The sequence below is a fragment of the Papaver somniferum genome, chromosome 11 (assembly GCF_003573695.1).
Source record: "Papaver somniferum cultivar HN1 chromosome 11, ASM357369v1, whole genome shotgun sequence".
NCBI classification, from domain to species: Eukaryota; Viridiplantae; Streptophyta; class Magnoliopsida; order Ranunculales; family Papaveraceae; genus Papaver; species Papaver somniferum.
Window position 1 is genome coordinate 95,188,707 of NC_039368.1, and position 22,514 is coordinate 95,211,220.

Sequence of the window (22,514 nt, forward strand, 5' to 3'; positions counted from 1 at the left end):
AGAATGATACTCACCCCCAAACTTAGAGTTTTCGGCGTCTCTAGATAGACTGGTCATAACCTCCCTAATTTCTAGGTCGGCAATTGATTTTTCTAAGTCAGGTTCATCCTCGCTAATCTCTACGAGTTCATCTAAGACTATTGTTTCTAAATCGTTTGACTCGATCTCAAGATAAACTGGTTCCTCTAAACCATCATCGGTTTCGTAAACAGGACATACAACATCGTCTGAAACGGGGGTATCTCTAGTCAAATCCTCGTCCTTCTGAATAGGTGAATAATTTTTAAAATTATTAGGATCTGAACCAGAAATAATATAATCATTATAAGGCTCAACTGGGGTAACAAATTCCTGATCACTATTCCCACATACTTCAGATTCTTCATTACTGCTATCCTCATCATCATAGTACGAAAATGATTGAACCTTATCTAAATAAGTAGTGTCTTTTATTCTAACCTCGTCCTCTAAATTTGGCAAATATTCATTATTGATATCAAGGGTAAAATTAGAAACACTATTTTGGAAATTTAGATTATTTCGAGCAAGTCTTTCGTTCGTCTCAGCCATCAACTTGAGGGATTCCTCTATAGAAAGTTCTCTTTCGTCAAAAACTAAGTTATTCATTTCTGCTAACTTACGTGTCGACTCTTCTAATTTCCTGAGAGACTCTTCTAGAGAAGGAATAGGAACTGAAGGATCATAAAAAGGACTACTTTTCAATAGTTTGATTGTATCCTCTAGAGACGAAGAACTAGTACTATAATCTTCTTGCTCGTAAGACTGATGCATGTGTGGATAGTAATTGGGCTCACCAGGGTATGACCAATATCCTTCCAAAGGATGGCGTTCCCAACAACTATTCCCAACATGGTCATAAAAATGATGATGTCCATATTCAAATTCAGGTCGATACTCATTGTATTGGCTTCTATCATACCAGCTCGACATTCTTAATTGCAAAGGAATTCTACACAACCACAAACAAGGCCGACTCGACTCCACCAAAACAAACCTAAAGATTTCTAGCAAACAAAAAGCATGATGGCTCCACTTAGATTGTTTTCTAGACCAGCTTCTATTCCTTCGAAAAGGAATTCGTTACAATTTGAGCACACCCCTCTGGAATCAATCCGAGCTAATGTAATTTGAATTGAGGCGAGGGAAGCTTAGTAGAGCTTTGATACCCAAGGCCTCACCGCATTAGGCGGCGCAGTCACGCATTCAACTCACAGAAACCATCATGAACTTTGAAGTGTGCTTAAAAAGAGCAACCAATATTTTTCGAACGAGTTTCCTATTAAGCTCGTTACCCTATCGGTCTCGTTCTATTCCAAATTTTAAAGCTTAGGTTCGCGTTCGGTTTTGTTTTCCTAAGGAGGGCAAGAAGGGAGCGGTGATGAAATCCGAACCCTTATCTTGTATTGGCCAGGCCTTGCCTTTTACTAGGAATTTAAAAACAGTCCAAATTCTTCCTCAATCAATGAATCACCTTAAGGAATACAGTAACTCGCTTACAGGAGATTCGCGAGTGTTTCGATGAACTTACCTCCCGTACCAGACGGGGGATGAACCGTTGTCGTCGACTCGGGCCACGAATCCTATGCCATGTGCGAACCCGAGGGGCCGAGACGATATAGTAATCGTCGTCCTTCCCTGCACACAGTTTATATAATATATTTTTTTTTTAATAATAATACCCTTCCGTAGGGTTAAAAAAAATAAAGTCCAATTGTTTAAAGTCCAAAGTCCAAAATAAATTAAAAAAAAAAAAAAAAAATATTATAGTTTTCCTCACACACTCTAAAAAAAAAATTAAAAATTAAAAATTAAATCCTAAAATTGTCCTTTTTTCTTCTCTTTTCGCTTTTCGCTTTAAGCTTTTTCCTCTCCAAGTCCTTAGTGCTCCACTTCGAACCTGTAATCCAAAGACAAAAAGACAAAGTAAAAAGGAACAAATAATAAAAAAAAAAATAAACCTAAAAATTCTACCTAAGCACAAATCCGCGTCGGCGGCGCCAAAATGATAAAAGATTTTTCGTGGTTGTAGTAATGAGGTTCAAACTCTCGGACTTGTGAAGGATAATTTTTTAGAAAATAAATATATATACAAATATTGACAAATTGGTAGAGAGGTACTGGGACTAAAGATTCGGCCATTTTTCATTTTCAAGTGGTTCAGAATTTAATTCTAGGCGATTATAGTTCAAAACAAAACAAATCTTAACTCTAGTATATTGCCAAGATAGATTTTATAAAATATTACTTGTATTTCTTAAGCATGGCATATCAAAAATCCCTAGGACTAAGCATAAACCATCAAATGAAATCACAAATAATTAATTAAAATCTTAATTCAATTAAAATTGGTGCAAAAAGTAAATATAGAATTAAATAAAATTACCCCAAGTATGAAGTTTGGCCTCCTCCATCGTCCCAGTGTTGGGTTTTAGCTCATCATAGTAAAAATGCTCTCAAAATAATTATTTATTGCTCAAAAAGTTGTTTACAAATGATAAAAATGAGTAAAACAATTGAACAGAAAAATCGCAACAGAAATAACTGTTGCAAAGGCGCTGTTCAGTTGTTACAAAAAGAACGATAAATGATAACTGCTGTTGTACGAAGAACTACGACCCACGCGTGTGCGTCTTAGACACTGTTGATAAACGACTGCTTCTGCGAGTCCGTTCTTCGTGTTCTTCATCTTCATCAATGGCAGCAGCAGCAGCAGAGAGAAATCATGGTTCTCGATATGCAGCGTTCCTTCTCTCCTCCCAACTCTCGACAGCCTCTCTAGTACTCCCAGGGAACATATTTATACACCTACAGCTCGTTGAATCTCCCTCAATTACTCCATATAATTCTCTTTAACTCGGCAGTAAAGAAAAATATTCTTGGGAATATTTTCTTTCCATTCTTGCTCTGGTACGCATAGATTTCCATCCTGGTCACTCTAGAAGTGTTTAAACACGACCCAAAACGTTGCTAGAGCCCTCATGCATGAGAAGAACACGCTCAAACCCGTGTCCAACCCGTGTTTCCCTGTTTTGCTTCCGTGAATTTTCCAGCTAATTATGGCCAAATTTTATCGAACCAAAAGCCCAAAACGTGTTCCTTAACCTATATCACATCTTCCTACCAAGTTTGAGCCATTGAATCGCACCAAAACACCTTCATTTTGTCGATTGAAATTCTGCCAGTTGATGAACCAATTTTCCCGCCAAAAAGTTTATTTGAATTTGAGAAGAAGGTGCCCCTTATCAAGAGTGCTGGGGTGCGAATAGTAATTTGGGTGGAAATAGTAATTTTGGGGTGGAAATGATAATTTTTCTGGGATCCTCCGGTACATTTCTGGGGTGCCTTACAGTGCATTTCTCCGGGGTGTAAAACATTACTTATTGAGCAACTCTTTCTACATAAGGGGTATTTCTCCAAAAACACCTAAACAAACATAAAAACACCACAATAAGCAAAAATGGGTACTAACAAAATACACAAAAGAGATGAAAATAGACACATAAATGCGTCTATCAACAAGTCCACAAGTTGTTGTTCTGTGACATTTTGATCATGACAGTCCAGGGCTTGAACTCTGAACATTTTCACATAATCATTAGGATGTTCATTTCTCCTTTGAAACATCCTTTCAAGATCAGAGAGGGTGATTTGCTCTGAAACAAAGAAATATTTCCTATAGAAAGCGTTAATCATTTCTCCCAAGCTCGTGATACTCCCTGGTGCGATATTGTTGTACCGGGTATATGCTCTTCCTTTCAAATATTTTGAAAATTCCTTCAGACGGATGACATGATTGTGCTCATGTTCACCCAATGCTTCGAAAAACCGAGAAACATGCTCTCGAGCTTGCCTGTACCATTGTAAAGGGTGAATGTTGGAGAAGTGTAACCTTTCGGCAGAGGAATCCTTTGTGTAGCAGCAGGGTATGAAGGTTGGTGACGATGGACAAATGAAGTCTTATCTTTTCCACGGTCCTCCAAGAGACGTTCCAAATCTTCACGAGTGATGAAACTGGACTGTTCCTTAGCTGGCGGATTGTCTGCAGCTTTAGCTTTAAGAACTTCTTCATCGTCTACTACATGGATTGGAGTGACTTCAGGATCAGCGTCCGAAGATGTTTCTTTAGCTTTTACTTTCTCCTGAGTTTTCCCTGACATCTTGTATGTAAGAGTCTTGAGATAATTGCACAACTCTTTCTGAGTAGCAGCCATGTCAATCTGATTCTTGGCAAGAGTTTCTTGCTTCCGATGTTGGTTTGAGGAGGAGTGGTACCACCAGTGTCGTTGTTAGGAGTCGGAGTAGTTTCTGGAGCACCACCAGTATTGCTAGTGCTAGCATTGTTTGGGTTGAGATTTGTAACTGAACCTGACCTAAGATCAACCATCTTGTGAAAATGTGAAATTGCAACCGAGAGAATGATCTCCCACAGTGGTCGCCAATCTGTAGATGGGGAAAAACGATTTGCTGGTTTTTACGGAATTGAGGAGACGACCATGCGGAGGAGACTCCTTGAACCGGGCGAAATGTTTAACCTCACACAGATGCACTGCAAGAAGGGAGTGCTTTAAGTTCGAGAGATCAATCTGTAGGACTCCGGCCTAAACCAAGACAATGGCCGTTCCAGAGTCAATTCGGCCACAAGAGAGGATGAGTCGATCTGTAGGAGGGAAGCTGAGAAATGTGTGAGATCAATGGTAATCAAGGATTTTTGGTGTGTTGTGTACCTTGCATGAAAATAGTTTCGAAATGATTGAGTTTTACTCAGTTGAGAGTAATTGCAAAGATGATGAATTCGTGTAGATGAAAGACTGTCTATCGAGAATTGTCTCTTGTTTCAATCATGGGTTCAGAGAACTATTTATATTGCAAGAGCAGTAGACACCTTGATCCCAGTAAGTGTGACAGTTGCTGAAGTCGAAGAGTAAAAAAAGTGGGAAATCGTGTAAAAACCAGTTTCTCATCGTGCGGATATTTGGTTGATCGTCCATCCACTACTTCGTCAACTCCTTCAACCGCTTGCACGACTTAGTCACATTCTTATCGTGGATGAACACACGTGTCGTAGGCCGTCAGACCAAAACCCTAGTTAATATCCCCCCATGTGACACGATTGATGTCTCGTAATTGTGGAGTCTACAAGGCAGACATGTATTTAGTTAGTCAGTTGTTGACTTTATGGGACGATGAGTCCTTGTATTGCTGAGTCAAACACGATTTTCAAATGTTCTAAGACTCATGAATTGAACGTGTCTGTTGAGACAGAGGTATAATTTTCGAATAAATGTTGATAATTAAGGTGAGCAAACGCTGATTTGTTGAATATTGATAGTTGAATCAATATTCCTTAGTCTGAGCAAATATTGCTCATCTGAGCAAATGTTTCCCGTTTGATGAATTGTTGAATATTGATAGTTGAACCAACATTCCTTAGTCTGAGCAAATATTGCTCGTTTGATGAATTATTGGTAGCAGGACCAAAATAAAAATAATAATTTTAAAATACTGGTAACTGAATCGAGTATAATAATTAAGATGTTGATCACAGGATCAAAATAAAATTATTAGCGTTTGAATCTGGAGTCATGAACCTTGATTTCGAAACTCTAATTTCGATCAATAGCTGATTAATTGATGATTTATTGAAAATCAACCACGGAGTGAAGGAGGGACCGTCTTTATGGGATGATGAATCGACCATGAAGCGCCCAAATGCTCGAGTGAGCAAAATACCAAAGTCTCTTGAAGACCAGTTGGTGAAAAGATGATTAAATGCTGGTTCAATCATTTATTAAAATAATGTAAATCCGAACCTTAAGTGATAAAATCTAATAAAATATGAAGAGATGAAGGACCGACCAAGGGGTCATGAAACCGGCCCTGGTTGGTCACGGGATCGACTGACGATTATTTGATGAAAATCCCAAGTTGTTTGGAAGAGTTCTGGACCTAATACGTGCAATTGCGCAAATTAGGTCAAATTATGAAATGCGTGGGACCGGCTCTTTGCAAGCCAAAGAGACAACCTTGGTCAGTCAAGATAACATGCTCACGTCTCTAAAGTGTCTGTGCTCGGTCCTGAAAATTTTGATATTTTCTGATGTGCGTTTGAGTAACATTTTGAGAAAATATCAAGAAATCAAGGATTTTGCTGAAACTGAGGAAGCTTCATAAGATGAAGGAAATAATAATAATAAAATGAAGGAATCATGAAGTGTGGGACCGGATATGGCCAAGGCACGGCCGGCCGGCCAATGAGCCCGGTCCCATGGCACTTTTCCTAATTTATTATTATTTTCATGATTTTAGGGAAATATCATGAAACTAAGGAGTTTGTTGAAATCAAGGAGTTTCCTTCAAGTGAAGTAGTTTCCATGAGATGAGGGAAACAAATAATATTAATAATAATAAAATAAGGGCGTGTGGGACCGGCTTGGGCATGGTCGGCCGGCTAGGGCCTGGTCCCGGTCCCGTGAGTCTCCCCTAATTTATATTATTTTCATGATTTGAAGGAAATATCATGAAATTAAGGGATTTCCATGAGATGATGGAAATAATTAATAAAATAAGGAATTACAAGGTGTGGGACCGGTCACGGCTAGGGCATGGCCGGCCCGGTTAGTGACCACGGTCCCGTGACACCTTTCCTAATTTTGTGTAATTTTTGTATAATTTCCTTAATGTGAAGGAAATACCATGAAACGAAGGAGTTTCATAGGATTAAGGAATTTCCATGAGATGATGGAAATAATTAATAAAATAATGAATTACAAGGTGTGGGACCGGTCATGACTAGTGCATGACCGTCCGGCTAGTGACCACGGTCCCGCGACATCTTTTCTAATTTTATGTAATTTTTGTATAATTTCCTTAATGTGAAGGAAATACCATGAAACTGAGGAGTTTCATAAATTGAAGGGATTTTCGTGGGATCAAGGAAAAATAATAAAACATGATAAAATAAAGGGAGAAGCGTGGGACCGACCACGGCGGCGTGACCGACCGGCCGGTGGGTTGGGTCCCCTTAGACGCCTCCTTTAGGTATTTTATTATCATTAATTTTTCCACGATTTGATCGTTCCTTCGTGTTATTGAATGTTCGTTCGTGCCTTCAGGTGCTCGTTAGTGAATTTATTGCTGAATACATTTGCACCATTTTCTCGGGCTTATTCGATGGTGGCTCAGATGCCCGTACGTTGAATATTTATTACTAATCCATGGAATTCTGCTGGGAAAAGCCATAAATTGAAGTAACGAAATATTATAGAAAACGTAGAGTATTTTCTAGGAATTCAATTGATGAATTTTGCAACTAGAAATAATTAATTGATGGCTCTATACTAGCAGGCATGTTGTCTAGGAGCATTATCATTATTCGGAAATCGAGGTATGAGCTAGCTGGAGCAGAACGCTCGATTTGAATGTTTATTCTGTAAAGTCAGGGAACATTGCGACGTCCTAAAGACGTGGTGCTCTATACTAGTGAGTAATACATCTAGGAGCCGTCCAATGATTTCGATTCTTTACAGAAGTGATTACTGAAATTGCTCAGTATTTATGAGATATGCTATGGTGTCAACTGAGAGACTGCATATATATACTCTGAGAAGTAATATACTCGATCAGAGACTTTTGAAGAAATTCTGAGAGGTGATACGCTTGATCAGTAGTGTGGCAGCTTTCACGCTTTAATGAGAGATACTCTCAATATTCGTCTGACTGCTGGATCATGGATATGTAAGGTTACGATTTTAACCTTTGTTAAAAATCCACCATCAACAACGTGTTTGCCTTATCTGATACCAATTGAAAAAGCAGGGGTCTAACAACCTCACCCAATACTTCGCTTAGCAATACGTATGAACTAACTCCAATATACTTTTAAGAGAATCAACTAGACAGTCAGACTCAATCTTAATAAAAAGTATATCAAAGAGTTATATCTCAATTTCTCGATTCAATCCGCAATCAAGCAAATAGGAATTTGCGAGCCTGATTGAATGCAAGATAAATAACTTCAAAGGTACCCAATGTTCAAGGATCAATCAATTTCAATCAAAAACCTAAGGTTGGATTTACCAAATGATCGATTCAACGCACAACAAACCAGAAGTTTTGTTAACGAGGAACCCGCAAATGCAGAAAAACCCCGGGACCTAGTCCAGATTGAACACCACACTATATTAAGTCGATACAGACACTAACCTACTTCAAACTAACTTCGGTCTGGACTATAGTTGAGCCCTAATCAATCCCACACCGATTAAAGGTACAGTTGCGTTCCTTACGTCTCTGATCCCAGCAGGATACTACGCACTCCATTCCCTTAGCTGATATCACCCACAACTAAGAGTTGCTACGACCCAAAATCAAAGACTTGATAAACAAATTTGTCTCACATAAAAAAGTCTATAGGAATAGATAAATATGTCTCCCACAGAAATACCTACGGGTTTTGATCCATATTTTGATAAATCAAGGTGAACATGAACCAATTGATATACCGGACTTATATTCCTGAAGAACAGCCTAGAAATATCAATCACCTCACAATAATCTTAACAGACTAGCGAAACAATATATTGTGGAATCACAAACGATGATACGAAGGTGTTTGTGACTAATTTTCTATCTTGCCTATCGGAGATATAAATCTCAAGCCAATATTACGATTGTACTCAATCACGATAGAAACAGCAAGATCAGATCACGCAACTACAGAGAAAATAGTTGGGTCTGGCTTCACAATCCCAATGAAGTCTTCAAGTCATTAACCTACATAGTTTCTTGAAAAACCTAAGGTTAAAGGAGAATCGACTCTAGCCTATACAACTAGTATTGCACAGGAGGCGTGGGGATTAGGTTATACAGTTGCTAGAGTTCTCCTTTATATAGTCCCCAAATCAGGGTTTGCAATCTAAGTTACCTTGGTAACAAAGCATTCAATATTCACCGTCAGATGAAAACCTGATTAGATTCAAGCTAATATGTTTCAACCGTTAGATCGAACTTAGCTTGTTATACACAAATGAAATGTAACTTCATTTAGGTTTGAGTAACCGTACCTAAACGTGTACACTTAGTTGGTTCAACAATAGCTAACCAATGGTTAGCCATATGAGCACTTTCATATCAATCTTATTCATCTTCACCATAACTAGTTCAAATGACTCAAATGAACTAGTTAGAGAGTTGTTCAATTGCTTAGATCTCATAGAAGTATACAAGATACAATTGAAGCGGTTTTGATTTCACTCGGATCGATTCATGCACATTATAGCCACGGTTTGGAAAGATTGTATTCCTTATTATGTAAATGTTTTAGTTCGTAAACAAACCGATTTTATAAAGTAACCTACCTAAGTATGCAAACGGGTACGCGTACTTAAGTAACCGGATTGAGTTTGTTTTTACTTTCAAACTCCAGCAGAAATTCACGGACATAAACTTTCCGCCAGTATGCGTACGGGTACACATACATACCTGGATTTCCAACAACCACCAGTACGTGTACGGGTACGCATACTTTGGGTTCCCGATTTTGGACTTTTACCCAAATGTGAGAACACACTAGGTTTATGTCCATAGATGGTTACATATTCTAAACTCTCATTTCAATCATTGAAACTTTCTTAGAGGATGTTATATAGTTGTTATTCACAAACTATTTTTCATCAAAGCGATTTTCAAGTTATTTAAATAATCAACATGACTTTCGTCACGAGTAAAGATGAACTTGGCCAAAGCGAAAGCTTACCAACACATATTTCAAGAAATAGATAAGCGAGATAAACTCGGCTCGAAATAGCCAATGTGCATAATCGAAGTCTATATAGCAATACGACTTTTGTCTCAAGATAGAAGATAGAATAGATAGACTTTTGAGTGATAGATAAGTTCAAGTCTCCACGTACCTTTTTGTCGATGAAGTTCCACAAGTTCCTTGAGTAGTTATTCGTCTTCGCATGATGAACGTCGTGGAGTCTAGATCTCAACTACACTTACTATCCTAGTCCGAGACTTAGCTATAAGTAGACTAGAAATCAAGACTTATATATAGTTTTGGCAACTAAACTTGACAAACAAGCTTGAGATAGCAACGTTTGTGAGTTCGACCGAGCAGTGCTCTAACAAATTTATTTATGAAAGTATCATAATTATTAAACTGAAACTAGATATTTAAATAGTATTTCATATCTGCCAAACTATGCATTGGATTTTTATGAATTTTATAAATTAGGAAAGTCCTTTAAATTATCTACACAATTAGCATGTATTAAAACGTAAAATTTTATTTTTTGACGTATATTTATATCTCTCTCAAAAGGTAAATATATTTTAAAGGAAAATTAAAAAAAGGCACACTTATATGCTATTCAAACATTGTTCAGACTCTTTAACACATGTTTTGTCGATAAAGAAAAGACTTTTTAATTCATAAGTTCACGATAAAGGAGTCAATAGGGTTTTATGATCAAAATGTATAATACATGTTGTGCAACACTCTCTCATATTGCTTAGAGGAAATAAGAAGACGAAAAAAAACAGCCTTGACAATGTGCAACACAGGTGCACATTACATGTTGGCAAATTTACCAATATGTTATTTTTGAATGTATAATTGGGAAGTCTCTCTGGATATCAAGTTTACCTCTTTCCAACATATGTAGGGATGCGTGTTTCATATTTAGGGATTATATTGGAATATGTACCTACACAAAGTTATGCTTTGATCATTTAGTTGATTAGATTACTTTACTTGATCAATATTTACGTCTTTCTTTGTTGATCACCTAAATAGGGTTTACCAATTATCTTCTAAGTCAGTACCAAAAATCATAGTTCAGGGGAATAGAGAAACAAAGAAGAGAAATAACACAAAAAGTTTAATTTTTTATTGATCCATATTATTCTGAATACAATTTCTTAGTTACAAGATAAGATTCTATGGATGTATATATAGGCGTGCTTTCACGCTAACGATGTGTCTAATGAGGTACCACTCGTATCTACATGGATGTGACGTCATGATCAACTCATACTTTACCTTCCCTCGAAAAGACTTCTGCAGTCTGAACAAAATATTGTCAAACTGCAAGTCATTAATGAAGATACGTCAAAGCGGTCGTCGAACATACCTTCGAAATGTATGTCATAATCCTTAATCTCGGAGTGCAATCTTGATTATCACTCTATTATCTGATCTCCGGTGACATGAAGTTAGCGTTTTCTGATTATCTTTTAAGTCGCCTAAGGTTAATGGTGGTTTGAAGAGAATCAGATAGAAGGGAGAATGAATTTTCGGAAGTCTATTTCTATTATCAAAATGAACTTGTTTACGTCATCATCCTTTCTGGATATTTATACATGATATCAACATGATAATTACATGTGTATGAGTAATCACATGACCGCTTTGACTTAATAATCTCCCACCTTGAGCTTGTACCGACCTGAGACATCTCGTCATTATAACTTCTCAGCTTTCTAGGCCTTCACTCAGCTGACAGTATCGAGAATCTTCTTAGCTTCGCATATGGAATCAGGTCTTCCATATTTATCTTCGTGCATTTGTTGTGTTTAGTCTCCCGTGGCTCGATCGTTGAAAATCTGTCCCGGGTCTTCGATATCTGACCTTGAATCTTATTTAACATCTCAGATGTATTATTCTTCAGCTGTCAATTCTTGGGTAGATGCTTTATTTTGTCATCTACAATTAAGAACAACATCAGTCTCACTTGGATCATTAGATAACCAAATAAAGACTTATAAAAATCAACACATTCAACACCAACCTCCTTATCATCCTCCAACTTTTTATTCTCTATAGAATATGAAACAAGAATATTACTCATTGACCTTCTTTCTCTTACAGAATTATAGAAGAAACTAGTATTTGAATGCCTTGTCTCCATCCCACACGGCCATACACTTTTCCTTTACAATAGCTTCCTTATATTTTTCTAGTTTATCTAAAGTTTTAACTGCCTCCCTCTCTTTAATAGGCAAATCACTTCTAAATGATGAACTTGCAATTGTTGTTGCACATCTTTTATAGCCTCCTTGGCTTCGATAACTTGAACATAAAATCTTCTAAACATAGCATTTTTTTCAATCAATTAAGACCATATTCAATCTAATTATCTTATCAAAAAACACCATCATAGGATTTCCCCTCATAGGCTTCATCCGAGACTGTAGCGTCTTAACACAATTTGGTTTTGCTAGGTTTTTCTATTGCAAACAGTTTCCTCAAGATAGATATATGAAAACTAAGATTGAATATTTATAACTTGCGCCAATCCAATTATAAACATAAACAATATAATTAGAAAAAGGAAAACACAAGACACCATAAGTTTTGTTAACGAGGAAACTGCAATAGCAGAAAAACCCTAGGACCTCATCAGATTTAAAAACCAAACTGTATTAAGCCGCTATAGACACTAGCCTACTATCAGACTTCAGACTGGAATGTATTTGAGACCGAATCCACCCTCCAAGCGATTCAGTTATAGTCGCGCTCCTTACGTCTCTTGAACCTCGCAAGTCTCTACGCAATTGATTCCCTTAGATGACGTCATTTACAACCTATGAGTTATTTCAGCCGAAGTGAATACTTCTGATACTAATTTGCCTCTAACAGATAAGCCTATTTGATTTCCGTTTAGATCAAAGATCAAGGTGAGGAAAATGTTTGCAATAGACAAACCTAGCAAACCTCACGAATCTGGAACCTATGACTCCCGAAGAGCATCCTAGATTCTTAACCACCTCTCACTAACAATCTTCAAAAGATTAATTAAGATCGGTTTTCATATATCTATCTTGAGGAATCACAAAGTCTAAGACTTTGAAATTACTATATATCTTGCCTGGAAGAGATTATGAAAACCTCGATAGCAGAAAATCAAGATTAGGATACACGAACTATCAAGGTAAAGATAGTCGGACCTGACTTCACGAATCCCCAAAGCGAAGTCTTTTAGTCGTAGACCTAATTGATTTCCTCAGAGGAAACCTACGTCTATAGAGCACGACTTTATAATCAACTATGACACAAAGTTTAGGGATTGATTTTCCCAGTTGAAAAGGCATCTCTATTTATAAATTTGAAGGACAAGAGGTTGCTTCGAATTCAGGCTAAGATAACTTGAGAATCAAACAAACTAAAAAGGCGGGGGTTTAACAACCACACCCAATATTTCGTTCGACAATCTGAATATACAAACTCTAATATACTTTCAAGAGAATCAACTAGACAGTCAGACTCAATATAGAGAAAAGTATATCAAAGAGTTTATATCTCAATTCAATCCGCAATCAGCAAATAGGAATTTGCGAGCCCGATTGAATAAGAGAAATAACTTGAGCGGTACCAAAGACCAATGTTCAAGTGTCAATCAATTTATATCAACATCCAAAGGTTGGATTATATAATTGATTGATCTTTAACGCACAATCTGTGATATTTTTATTATATAAGAAAATATAATGCGGGAAAGAAATAACATAGATACCAGAATTTTGTTAACGAGGAAAACCGCAAATGCAGAAAAACCCCGGGACCTAGTTCAGCTTTGAACACCACACTGTATTAAGCCGCTACAGACACTAGCCTACTACCAATGAAATTCGGACTGGAATGTAGTTGAGCCCTAATCGATCTCACACTAATCAAGGTACAGTTGCGCTCCTTACGTCTCTGAACCCCAGCAGGATTCTACGCAATTGATTCCCTTAGCTGATTTCACCCACAACCAAGAGTTGTTACGACCCAAAGTTGAAGACTTGATAAACAAATATGTCTCACACAGAAAAGTCTATTGGAATAGATAAATATGTCTCCCACATAAATACCTACGAGTTTTGTTCCGTCTTTTGATAAATCAAGGTGCATAGGAACCAATTGATAAACTTGACTTATTGTAGCGCCCCCTAAGCTAGTAGCTGACTAGTCCAAGAGATTAACTAAATAAAGAGGCACTAAGAATCTAAAACATGTACTTAAGCATTCAATTGAGAAATGCGAAACAAAACTTAACCCAAAACTAACCCGCTTTGAAACATATATATACAAGAAGTCCTCTCAAATAATACATATACAATAGTCATTTAATTTACAGATACAATATGTAATATAATATAATTTATATCTGAGTCTGCATAAATTTTAACACGTCTTAGATTTTGGAGAAATTAATCTCAAGCCAATTTTACGATTGTACTCAAATACGATAGAAACAACAAGATCAAATCATGCAACTACAGAGAAAATAGTTGGGTCTGGCTTCACAATCCCAATGAAGTCTTCAAGTCGTTAATCTACAGGGTTTTGTGAAAAACCTAAGGTTAAAGGAGAATCGAATCTAGTCACAACTAGTATCACACATGAGGTGTGGGGATTAGGTTTCCCAGTTGCTAAAGTTCTCCTTTATATAGTTTTCAAATCAGGCTTTGCAATCTAGGTTACATTGGTAACAAAGCATTCAATATTCACCGTTAGATGAAATCCTGATTAGATTCAAGCTAATATCTTTCAACCGTTAGATCAAACTTAGCTTGTTATACACAAATCAAATGTACCTTCATTTAGGTTTAAGTAACCGTACCTAAACGTGTACACTAGGTTGGCTCAACAGTTGTTAACCGAGGTTAGCTATATGAACACTCTCATATCAACCTTATTCATCTTAACCATAACTAGTTCAAATGACTCAAATGGAACTAGTTAAAGAGTTGTTCAATTGATATATTCTCATAGAAGTATACAAGAACACAATTGAGGCAAAATCGGTTTGATTCACTCGAATCAATTCATGAACATTATAGCCACGGTTTGCAAACAATGCATTCATTATTATATAAATATATTAGTTCATGTCACAACCGATTTTAGAACTTTAACCACTCAAGTATGCAAACGGGTACGCATACTTAAGTAGCTGGACCAAGTTTGGTTTTCGCCAGTATGCAAACGGGTACGCATACCTCCAAACCCAGCAGAATTTTCCGGACCTGAACCTTACGCCAATACGCGTACGGGTGCGTGTACTTAGGTTCCAGGACTTCTCAAACCAACATGTACGCATACGGGTATGCATGCTATGGTTCTCGGACATGGATTACATATATGCAAGAGAGCATAACATGTTTAAAATCCAATGTTGGTTAAGTGTTCTAAACTTTATTCAATCGTTGAAACTTTCTTAGAGGATGACAATAGCCGTTTTTACACACTATTAGCATCAAAGCAATTCTCAAGTTATTCAAATAATCATAACGAAACTTTCCAAGTCTACACCAAATGATTGGTTTTGTTGCTGTAAGTTTTTTCTTTCTTTTTACAGGAAAAATATGTGAACTTTTTTTGACTTGAATTGTTATATTAAGTTAGATGGGTCATGAATGAATGAATGGGAAGAATGATAGTTGAGTTGGATTTTTGTGATTTGTCTGGTTGTTAGAATCTTGATTTCCGTGCTATGATTGATCAAGCCTAGCAATGTTGTCATTTGCAACATATATGTACCTGACATGATAATCTTGGTTTTGCTTTATATAGCATTATCTTACTTCATGATTCCTGTTTGTCATTTTTTTGATAGCTTCAAAGCTTTTCTCTTTTCAGCTTTTCCCTTTTCTTCTTCTCTTCCTCCTCTTCTTCGTAATAGAGAAAATGAAGATTATGTGTAGGATTCTTGAATTAATATTTTACTCTTCTTTCTTTTATGTGTTCAGTGATCTTTCTCAAAGTTGATGATATGAGGCAAGAATTCGGTACAAATCAAAGGGTATGTACATATGAACATTTTGGAGTAACTTTTTTTTTCGTTCTTTGGTTGTAGCAGATCCTAAAATGATACGAACTAACACAAGTATTGATTGTTGTTTTTCTTTTCAATATAGTCATCTTCACGGCCTAAAACAATTGTGAGAAAATGGTTGAATATGAAGACTAGATCTGACGAGTTTCATTTTGATTATACAACAAAAGGTTGCTAATTACTTCTTAGTTAATTTTCTGTTTTTCTTTTCTTTTACCCTTAACTGTTTCTTTTCAATCTGAAATTTCTAACAGTTTTTTTTTAATTTTTATTGTATTTGTGTAGGAACAGCACCTGGTTACGGGTACAAACGAGATGAGAAGGAAGAGTTGCTCAGATGGAGATAAGTATGTTATGATTCCAAGAGACATCTCTGGAGGTATACACAGTTTCTTACTCGACCAGATTAACGAAAATTAGATTACTGATGTATCTTTTGAGGTCTGATAGCATTCATATTGTATTAATTATGGTCAGGATGGCAAGTCGAGTGGGAAAGTCTAAAAAGACCAAGACCATTCGAACAAGAAACGTCCACTGCCACCAATGATCTTAACCAAAGGTAACTAAATTACACTAGCTAGCTGACAATCATTTTTACACATGAATTCTCACCTTTTTCCAAATGATGATAAATATGGCAATCTTAATTATATTTGGTGTTGATAATTTTGGTTCCATTTTTATTAATTGGCATAAAGTTCATAAACTTTTTAGCTGTGTTTTCACGAGAAGAAGAGTATAAATTAATCCAGTAACCCGTTATAGGGACGATATGGTTTATTAGAGGGGCGACATTCTAATAGGATAAAAAGGGTTATTACATGATCATTCAAGGTGTCATTTACAAAAAAATTTGGAAATGACAAATTAATCCTCATAATTGATAACTTAGTTTAGTGATGATAATCAAGTTTAATGTTAATGATTAATTTCACTTATATTAACTCAAAATCAAAACAAAATCAGATTTTAGAGTTTTAAAAAAAAAAAAAAATTGGAGATGGTAGAGAAGTTTTAACCCAAAGTGAAGGTCAATCTCAATCAATTGAAGAAATTAACCAATAAAGTGAAAACTCAATGCCTGAAAATGACCAGGTATACTTCTAAATTAGTCCCAACTAGCTTTTTGTTGCTCAAATACGTAAAAAAAATCAATTTCTTACATTTTCAGAGCTAATTACGGTTGGTATTTTGTCACACCCGCTCTCTATTACCACAGCAAGAGGTTATATTTTTTTGCCACACTTTTTTCATATTGTTGCTACAGTTTTATGGCAAAAGCTTCATATTGCAGCAGTAAATTATCGCTTTTGGCTGCACTTAAAAACTATTGCGACTAAATTTTTTCTTTTGCAACATATATATTAAAGATGTGACAATATATGGTGCAGCAATATATAGATTTTCTTGTAGTAAAATAACTTACGACCGTTGGGTTTGGCTAGATTTTGGGGATAATCCGGGGAATTTAGCTCCAATAGTGCTTGACCTTGATGACTATGTGACCTTGTCTTTTTTCTGAAGTTATTATTGCTCTAGGTTTTGCCGTGAAAAAAGATTAACCAAAAAGAAATCAACTAGCAACATATTAACGGGCGTGATATTGATGATTGTTTCCGGCATCTAAATCCAAAGCTGGCCCTGTAAACAGTCTTTCCTAGCCGAAGCCTAAGTAGCCTTCCTGAAAAGGGCAACAGTCCTCGACCAAAAAGAAAAGAAAGAAGGGCAGCAGTCTTATCCTCCTCGTCAACATAAATTTCAAGGTGAAGTATATATAAAAAAAAAGTTACTTCTGAGTCTAGTGCGTGGGGACGAGTCGAAGACCTGAAAAGACTATAGCCTTATTTGATTTGCTGATAGAAAAGCTCGTCTGTGATATACTGATCCTTTGGGAGACTGCTTATTCCCTGTTGTCTTTCATCTTTCTCTTTCTCCTGTCTTCTTTACTTTTGAGAATAATTCTTGTGATAACAATGAGTTTCTACAACAGTTCATCATCAACATCAAATAGTGGTGTATTACTTGAAATTTCTCTTAGTGAAATACTCCTTGCGATCAAACCATCAGAAGACGATGTAACAGCACGAACGCAAATCATTAATGAGCTCAAAGCTACTGTGGGAGGTATGCGAAGTAAAAATCTAAGAGGTAATTTATTTATTTTTCCTTTTTTCTAATCGATCTTAACTTGTTTATGGATTTTTGAAATCAAAAAGTTGCATAATTATTTTGATCAGACGTAGATATCGCGTATATTATGTGGATCAGACATAAATTTTCTTAGTGAATCTTACCAATTACCATCTTCATTCTTCATGCTTAGTTGCTTACTTGGCCGGCAATTTTCTTTTCTATTCTTTATATATGTTGGAGGCTAGTAGGTAGTCAGTGAGCCCCCACCCTCTATGCTGTTGCATATACTATCTTGGCTACCAGTCTTGCGGATACTACGGCAATGCAGTCCGTTGAAATTTATGTTAGAATACGGGCATCCAACTCAAAATCAATTAGCAATGAGTGGAGAGTCCTTTGGAGATTATAAATTGCAGGATTTTAGATTGCCCAATAATATGGGACTAATAGTCTCAACACGCCCCCTCACGTGTAGCCTCGTTGGATCTAACACGTGGACAATAAATCGGGTGACGCGGAGTACGGTCCGGTCAAATGACTCGACACAAATAGCCTGCTCTGATACCATGTTAGAATACGGGCATCCAACTCAAAACCAATTGGTAATGAGTGGAGAGGCCCTTGGAGATTATAAACTGCTGGATTTTAGATTGCCCAATAATGTGGACTAATAGTCTCAACAATTTCGTACTACTTTTATCTTTGTAAGAGCACGTCTTATGGTAGAATCCATCCATCTTCCACGCCACCTCATCACTTGGAACTGTGGATGGAAGCGCAAGTGTAACGGTGGAATAGTAGAAACGTTATTCTTAATGGAGCTAAAAAAACGCAATTAAGAATGGAGCTTTTTTTTCGGCCGTTAGATTTCAACAACTCATTTTAAGTTTACGGATAAAAAAAAAACGCAATTAAGAATGAAGCTTTTTTTTCAGCCGTTAGATTTCAACAACTCATTTTAAATCTACGGATAAAAAAAAACGCAATTCTTAATTGCGCTTTTTAGCTCCATTCTTAATTGCGTTTAACGCTATTCTTATTGGCGTTCAGATGGATCCCACGAACCCTTCCACGAAACCGTGGAATCTTGTTTGGATTCTCTGTGGAAGACCCCAACTTGGAAGCCACTAGGCTTGACATTCCATGGTTTTTCCATACTTGGAATAGTTTGGATTCCACCATAAGACTTGCTCTAAAAGAAAATTACTCAACTGTGCCTTCTTCTTTTTTTCATATGGTGCCATATACAAGTATAATTGCCTTGTCATTTCCATTTGGTTTTATCTGCGGAATGAACTAGTCTTAGTCTGAGGGTGTGCAGATTGCAGAGCATCTTAATTGTCACAAAATTTAATTCGGGAGCTCTATCGATATGGTTTACACCCAACTGTATTCAGTTAATGGTTTAGACTTCTATAAATTGGAGATGCATGATCTTTCGTAGTTTATATGTTCTGTATCCAATGAATTCATTAACAGATGCAAGTGTCGAACTATTCGGGTCATTCGTTTCTAATCTCTATACGAGATGGGGAGATTTGGATATTTCTGTCCAATTACCTGACGATCAAGTTTATCTTTCAACTGCACTTAGAGACATCAAGGGGGCCTTGCAGAGAAGAGGTATAATATTAATGTTTTTTAGTTTTTCTCCTTCATGTGTATTTCCTGCATATAAAAATTTTCACATTTGTATCTACCAACTAGTGTCATTAGAAAATACGGTGTATTCAGTTAATGTCTCTAAAAGGCGAACCATGTTTCAGGTATTTTTCACATTGTTGACTTTATTCCGGGAGCAAGAGTTCCTATTCTTGCAGTTGCAAGTAACCGCAACAATATTCATTGTGACATATCAATCAACAACTGGAAAGGCCTAATTAACTCAAAATTCCTCTCATGGATTACTCTAATAAACGGATGTTTTCGGGATATGGTTCTATTGGTCAGCTTTAATCTCTCTCTAGTGATCATTAAAACTTCATGTTGATTTGTTAAGGTAGCAGTTTTTGTACTTTAAGTTTGTGTCTACTTATATGTGCAGATCAAGGAATGGGCTAAGTCACGTGATATCAATAGCCCCAAAGATGGAACCTTGAATTCGTACTCCCTTTCTTTGCTGGTTATTTTCCATTTTCAGGTAAGTTTCCATATCTGTGAAATATGCATCAAATTTATGAAGTCTACTTTAATTAGATGGATATACTATCTTCCGTGCCTTGATGTACGCTTGTGCGTAGACATGTGAACCTGCAATCTTTCCTCCACTTAAGGAAATCTATGCCGGGAATATTGTGAAGGATTTTAGAGGTACATCTATCTTAAGCTGCATTCACTTATGACTTATGGTTGGAAGTTTCTTGATAAAATGGAAGTTTATGACGGAATTAAGTTCTGTTTATGAAGGTGGGAGATTAACTGTTACTGAGGAAAGAAACATCCATGATACGTGCAATTCAGACATAGAAAGATTCAGACGCAACTTAACAAATGTGAACAAGAGCTCCGTGTCTGAGCTCTTTGTTTCATTTTTTCAAAAGGTAATCTTGGTTAACTTGTTCGTCCTCATCCACACAAGCAGAACTTGAAAGTTCAACCACATTTTCTAATATGGGAGTTTGAGAATGTGAAATATGTGATGCACAGCACAAGTAAACGACTAATTCATCAACACTTCTGTTATGGCGAAACAATAACAAGAGGGTTTTGAAGTGTGCAGCAGCTCCATAAATCCAAAAGCACTTGGATACTTAAAAAATTTCAATGAGAAAAACAGGGATCATATCAAAGAGTAGACAAATTCATTGATTTATAGGAAGATAAACATTCATTTCAACAAGATGATTAAAAAGAGTACTACAACCAACATCCAAAGATTCACCAAACCATGTACCACTTACAGATTAAACAACAAGACCTAACTAACAACAAGACCTAACTAACAACAGACCCAAGAAAATATAAAGGGAAACACAAAAATTACATACAAAAAATGGCAAGATACAACATAAACATTAACTAGGTTTCTACAATTATGCCTTTTTAGGTGATTTTCCAGCTTTTGGAGACTTTGGCTCTTTAGAACCACCAGTAGATGCTTTCTCAGCAGTTTTCTTTGGCAATAAAATTGGGTTGATATTTGGTAAAACTCCTCCATGAGCAATGGTAACACCTGATAAAAGCTTTCCAAGTTCTTCATCATTTCTTACAGCTAATAACACATGCCTTGGTATAATTCTTGTCTTCTTGTTATCCCTAGCTGCATTTCCAGCCAATTCCAATACCTGGACAAATCAAAATTTCACATACAAAATCAGATCTAAATAAAATTTTGTTATAAAACCCTAGAAATTGAATGAATTCAAATTACCTCAGCTGCGAGGTATTCAAGAACTGCGGCGAGATAGACAGGGGCACCACTACCAACACGTTGAGCATATCGACCTTTCTTAAGATATCTTCCGATTCTACCAACTGGGAATTGCAAACCAGCTTTGACTGATCTTGTGACTGCTTTCTTTTTAGGACCACCACCTCTTCTTCCTGCAAATCCTTTCTTTGCTTTTCCTCCTGGTGTCCATGACTCCAATTACCTTTGCCCTAAAAAAAGTCTAGCTGAGAGAGAAACAATTTGGAAGATGAGATCCGATAAATAATTCTTGTGTCCGGAAATGAATTGGGTTTGCGATCAATTTATACTAGTTTTTTTGTAATCGGTTATGAGTTGCGGATCGAGTCTCTCAACCGTTGATTATATTTTTTAATCGAGGGTTCTTCTTCTTTTCTTTCTCGATCCGTGTATTTGTTGAGTGAACCAATGATGTTTGACGTGAATTCATGAGTGTATCGTGTTTTCAGTAATGATACATACACCGTGAAAATGTCCCGTGATGTGTACCGAGAGGGATCTGACGGCCTAAATGTCATCCTCTCTACACTGGTGTACAGGTGAGGCATGAGTGGGTTCCACCATCCTCTCACACGGTGCACACTCGGTTCATTTTTCACGGTGTATCAATCATTTTCCTTGTGTTTTCTAACTTGGGGGAAATATTTTGATCTTGCGTTCCGAGATCAAAATTGAATTTCACGGATCTATAACCATCAGATTATAGAGATGTGAAAAGTGCTTGCGAATCCGGTGAAAAACTGAGTTAACTCGGTTTATATTTTTTAGCAGTGCCGGAAAGGTTTATAAGGTATAGGCTTATATGCCGTTAGATTATATCTCCCACCGTTAAAATATATATTCAGTTAGTTTTTCTAAAATATTATAGTTGACTAACTTATAATTTTGGAAAATATATATTCAGTTAGTCTTTTCTAAAATATTATAGCTGGCTAACTTATAATTTTGGAAAGAATCCCTTTTAGTTTAGTTTTATTTCACCCTATGTCATGCGTATGTTCTTCTATTATGTGCAATTTATTAGTTTACAAGGTCAATTGATTATCAAAATTGAATTCAACGTACCCAACGAAATGTTTTTGCTTCATCCTGCAAGAACAGATCTATCAAATTTGGAAGTACTC

At 36.5% G+C, this 22,514-nt stretch overlaps 1 protein-coding gene across 1 annotated transcript; it reads right to left on the reverse strand.

Moving 5' to 3' along the window:
• Positions 1-20,793: 20,793 nt before the first annotated feature.
• On the reverse strand, positions 20,794-21,570 carry LOC113321031 (histone H2A-like; the record flags this gene model as incomplete). Its single annotated transcript, XM_026568910.1, has 2 exons — positions 20,794-21,265; positions 21,352-21,570. Coding segments are annotated over 2 exons (471 nt in total), but the record flags the coding sequence as incomplete, so codon positions are not given.
• Positions 21,571-22,514: the final 944 nt, after the last annotated feature.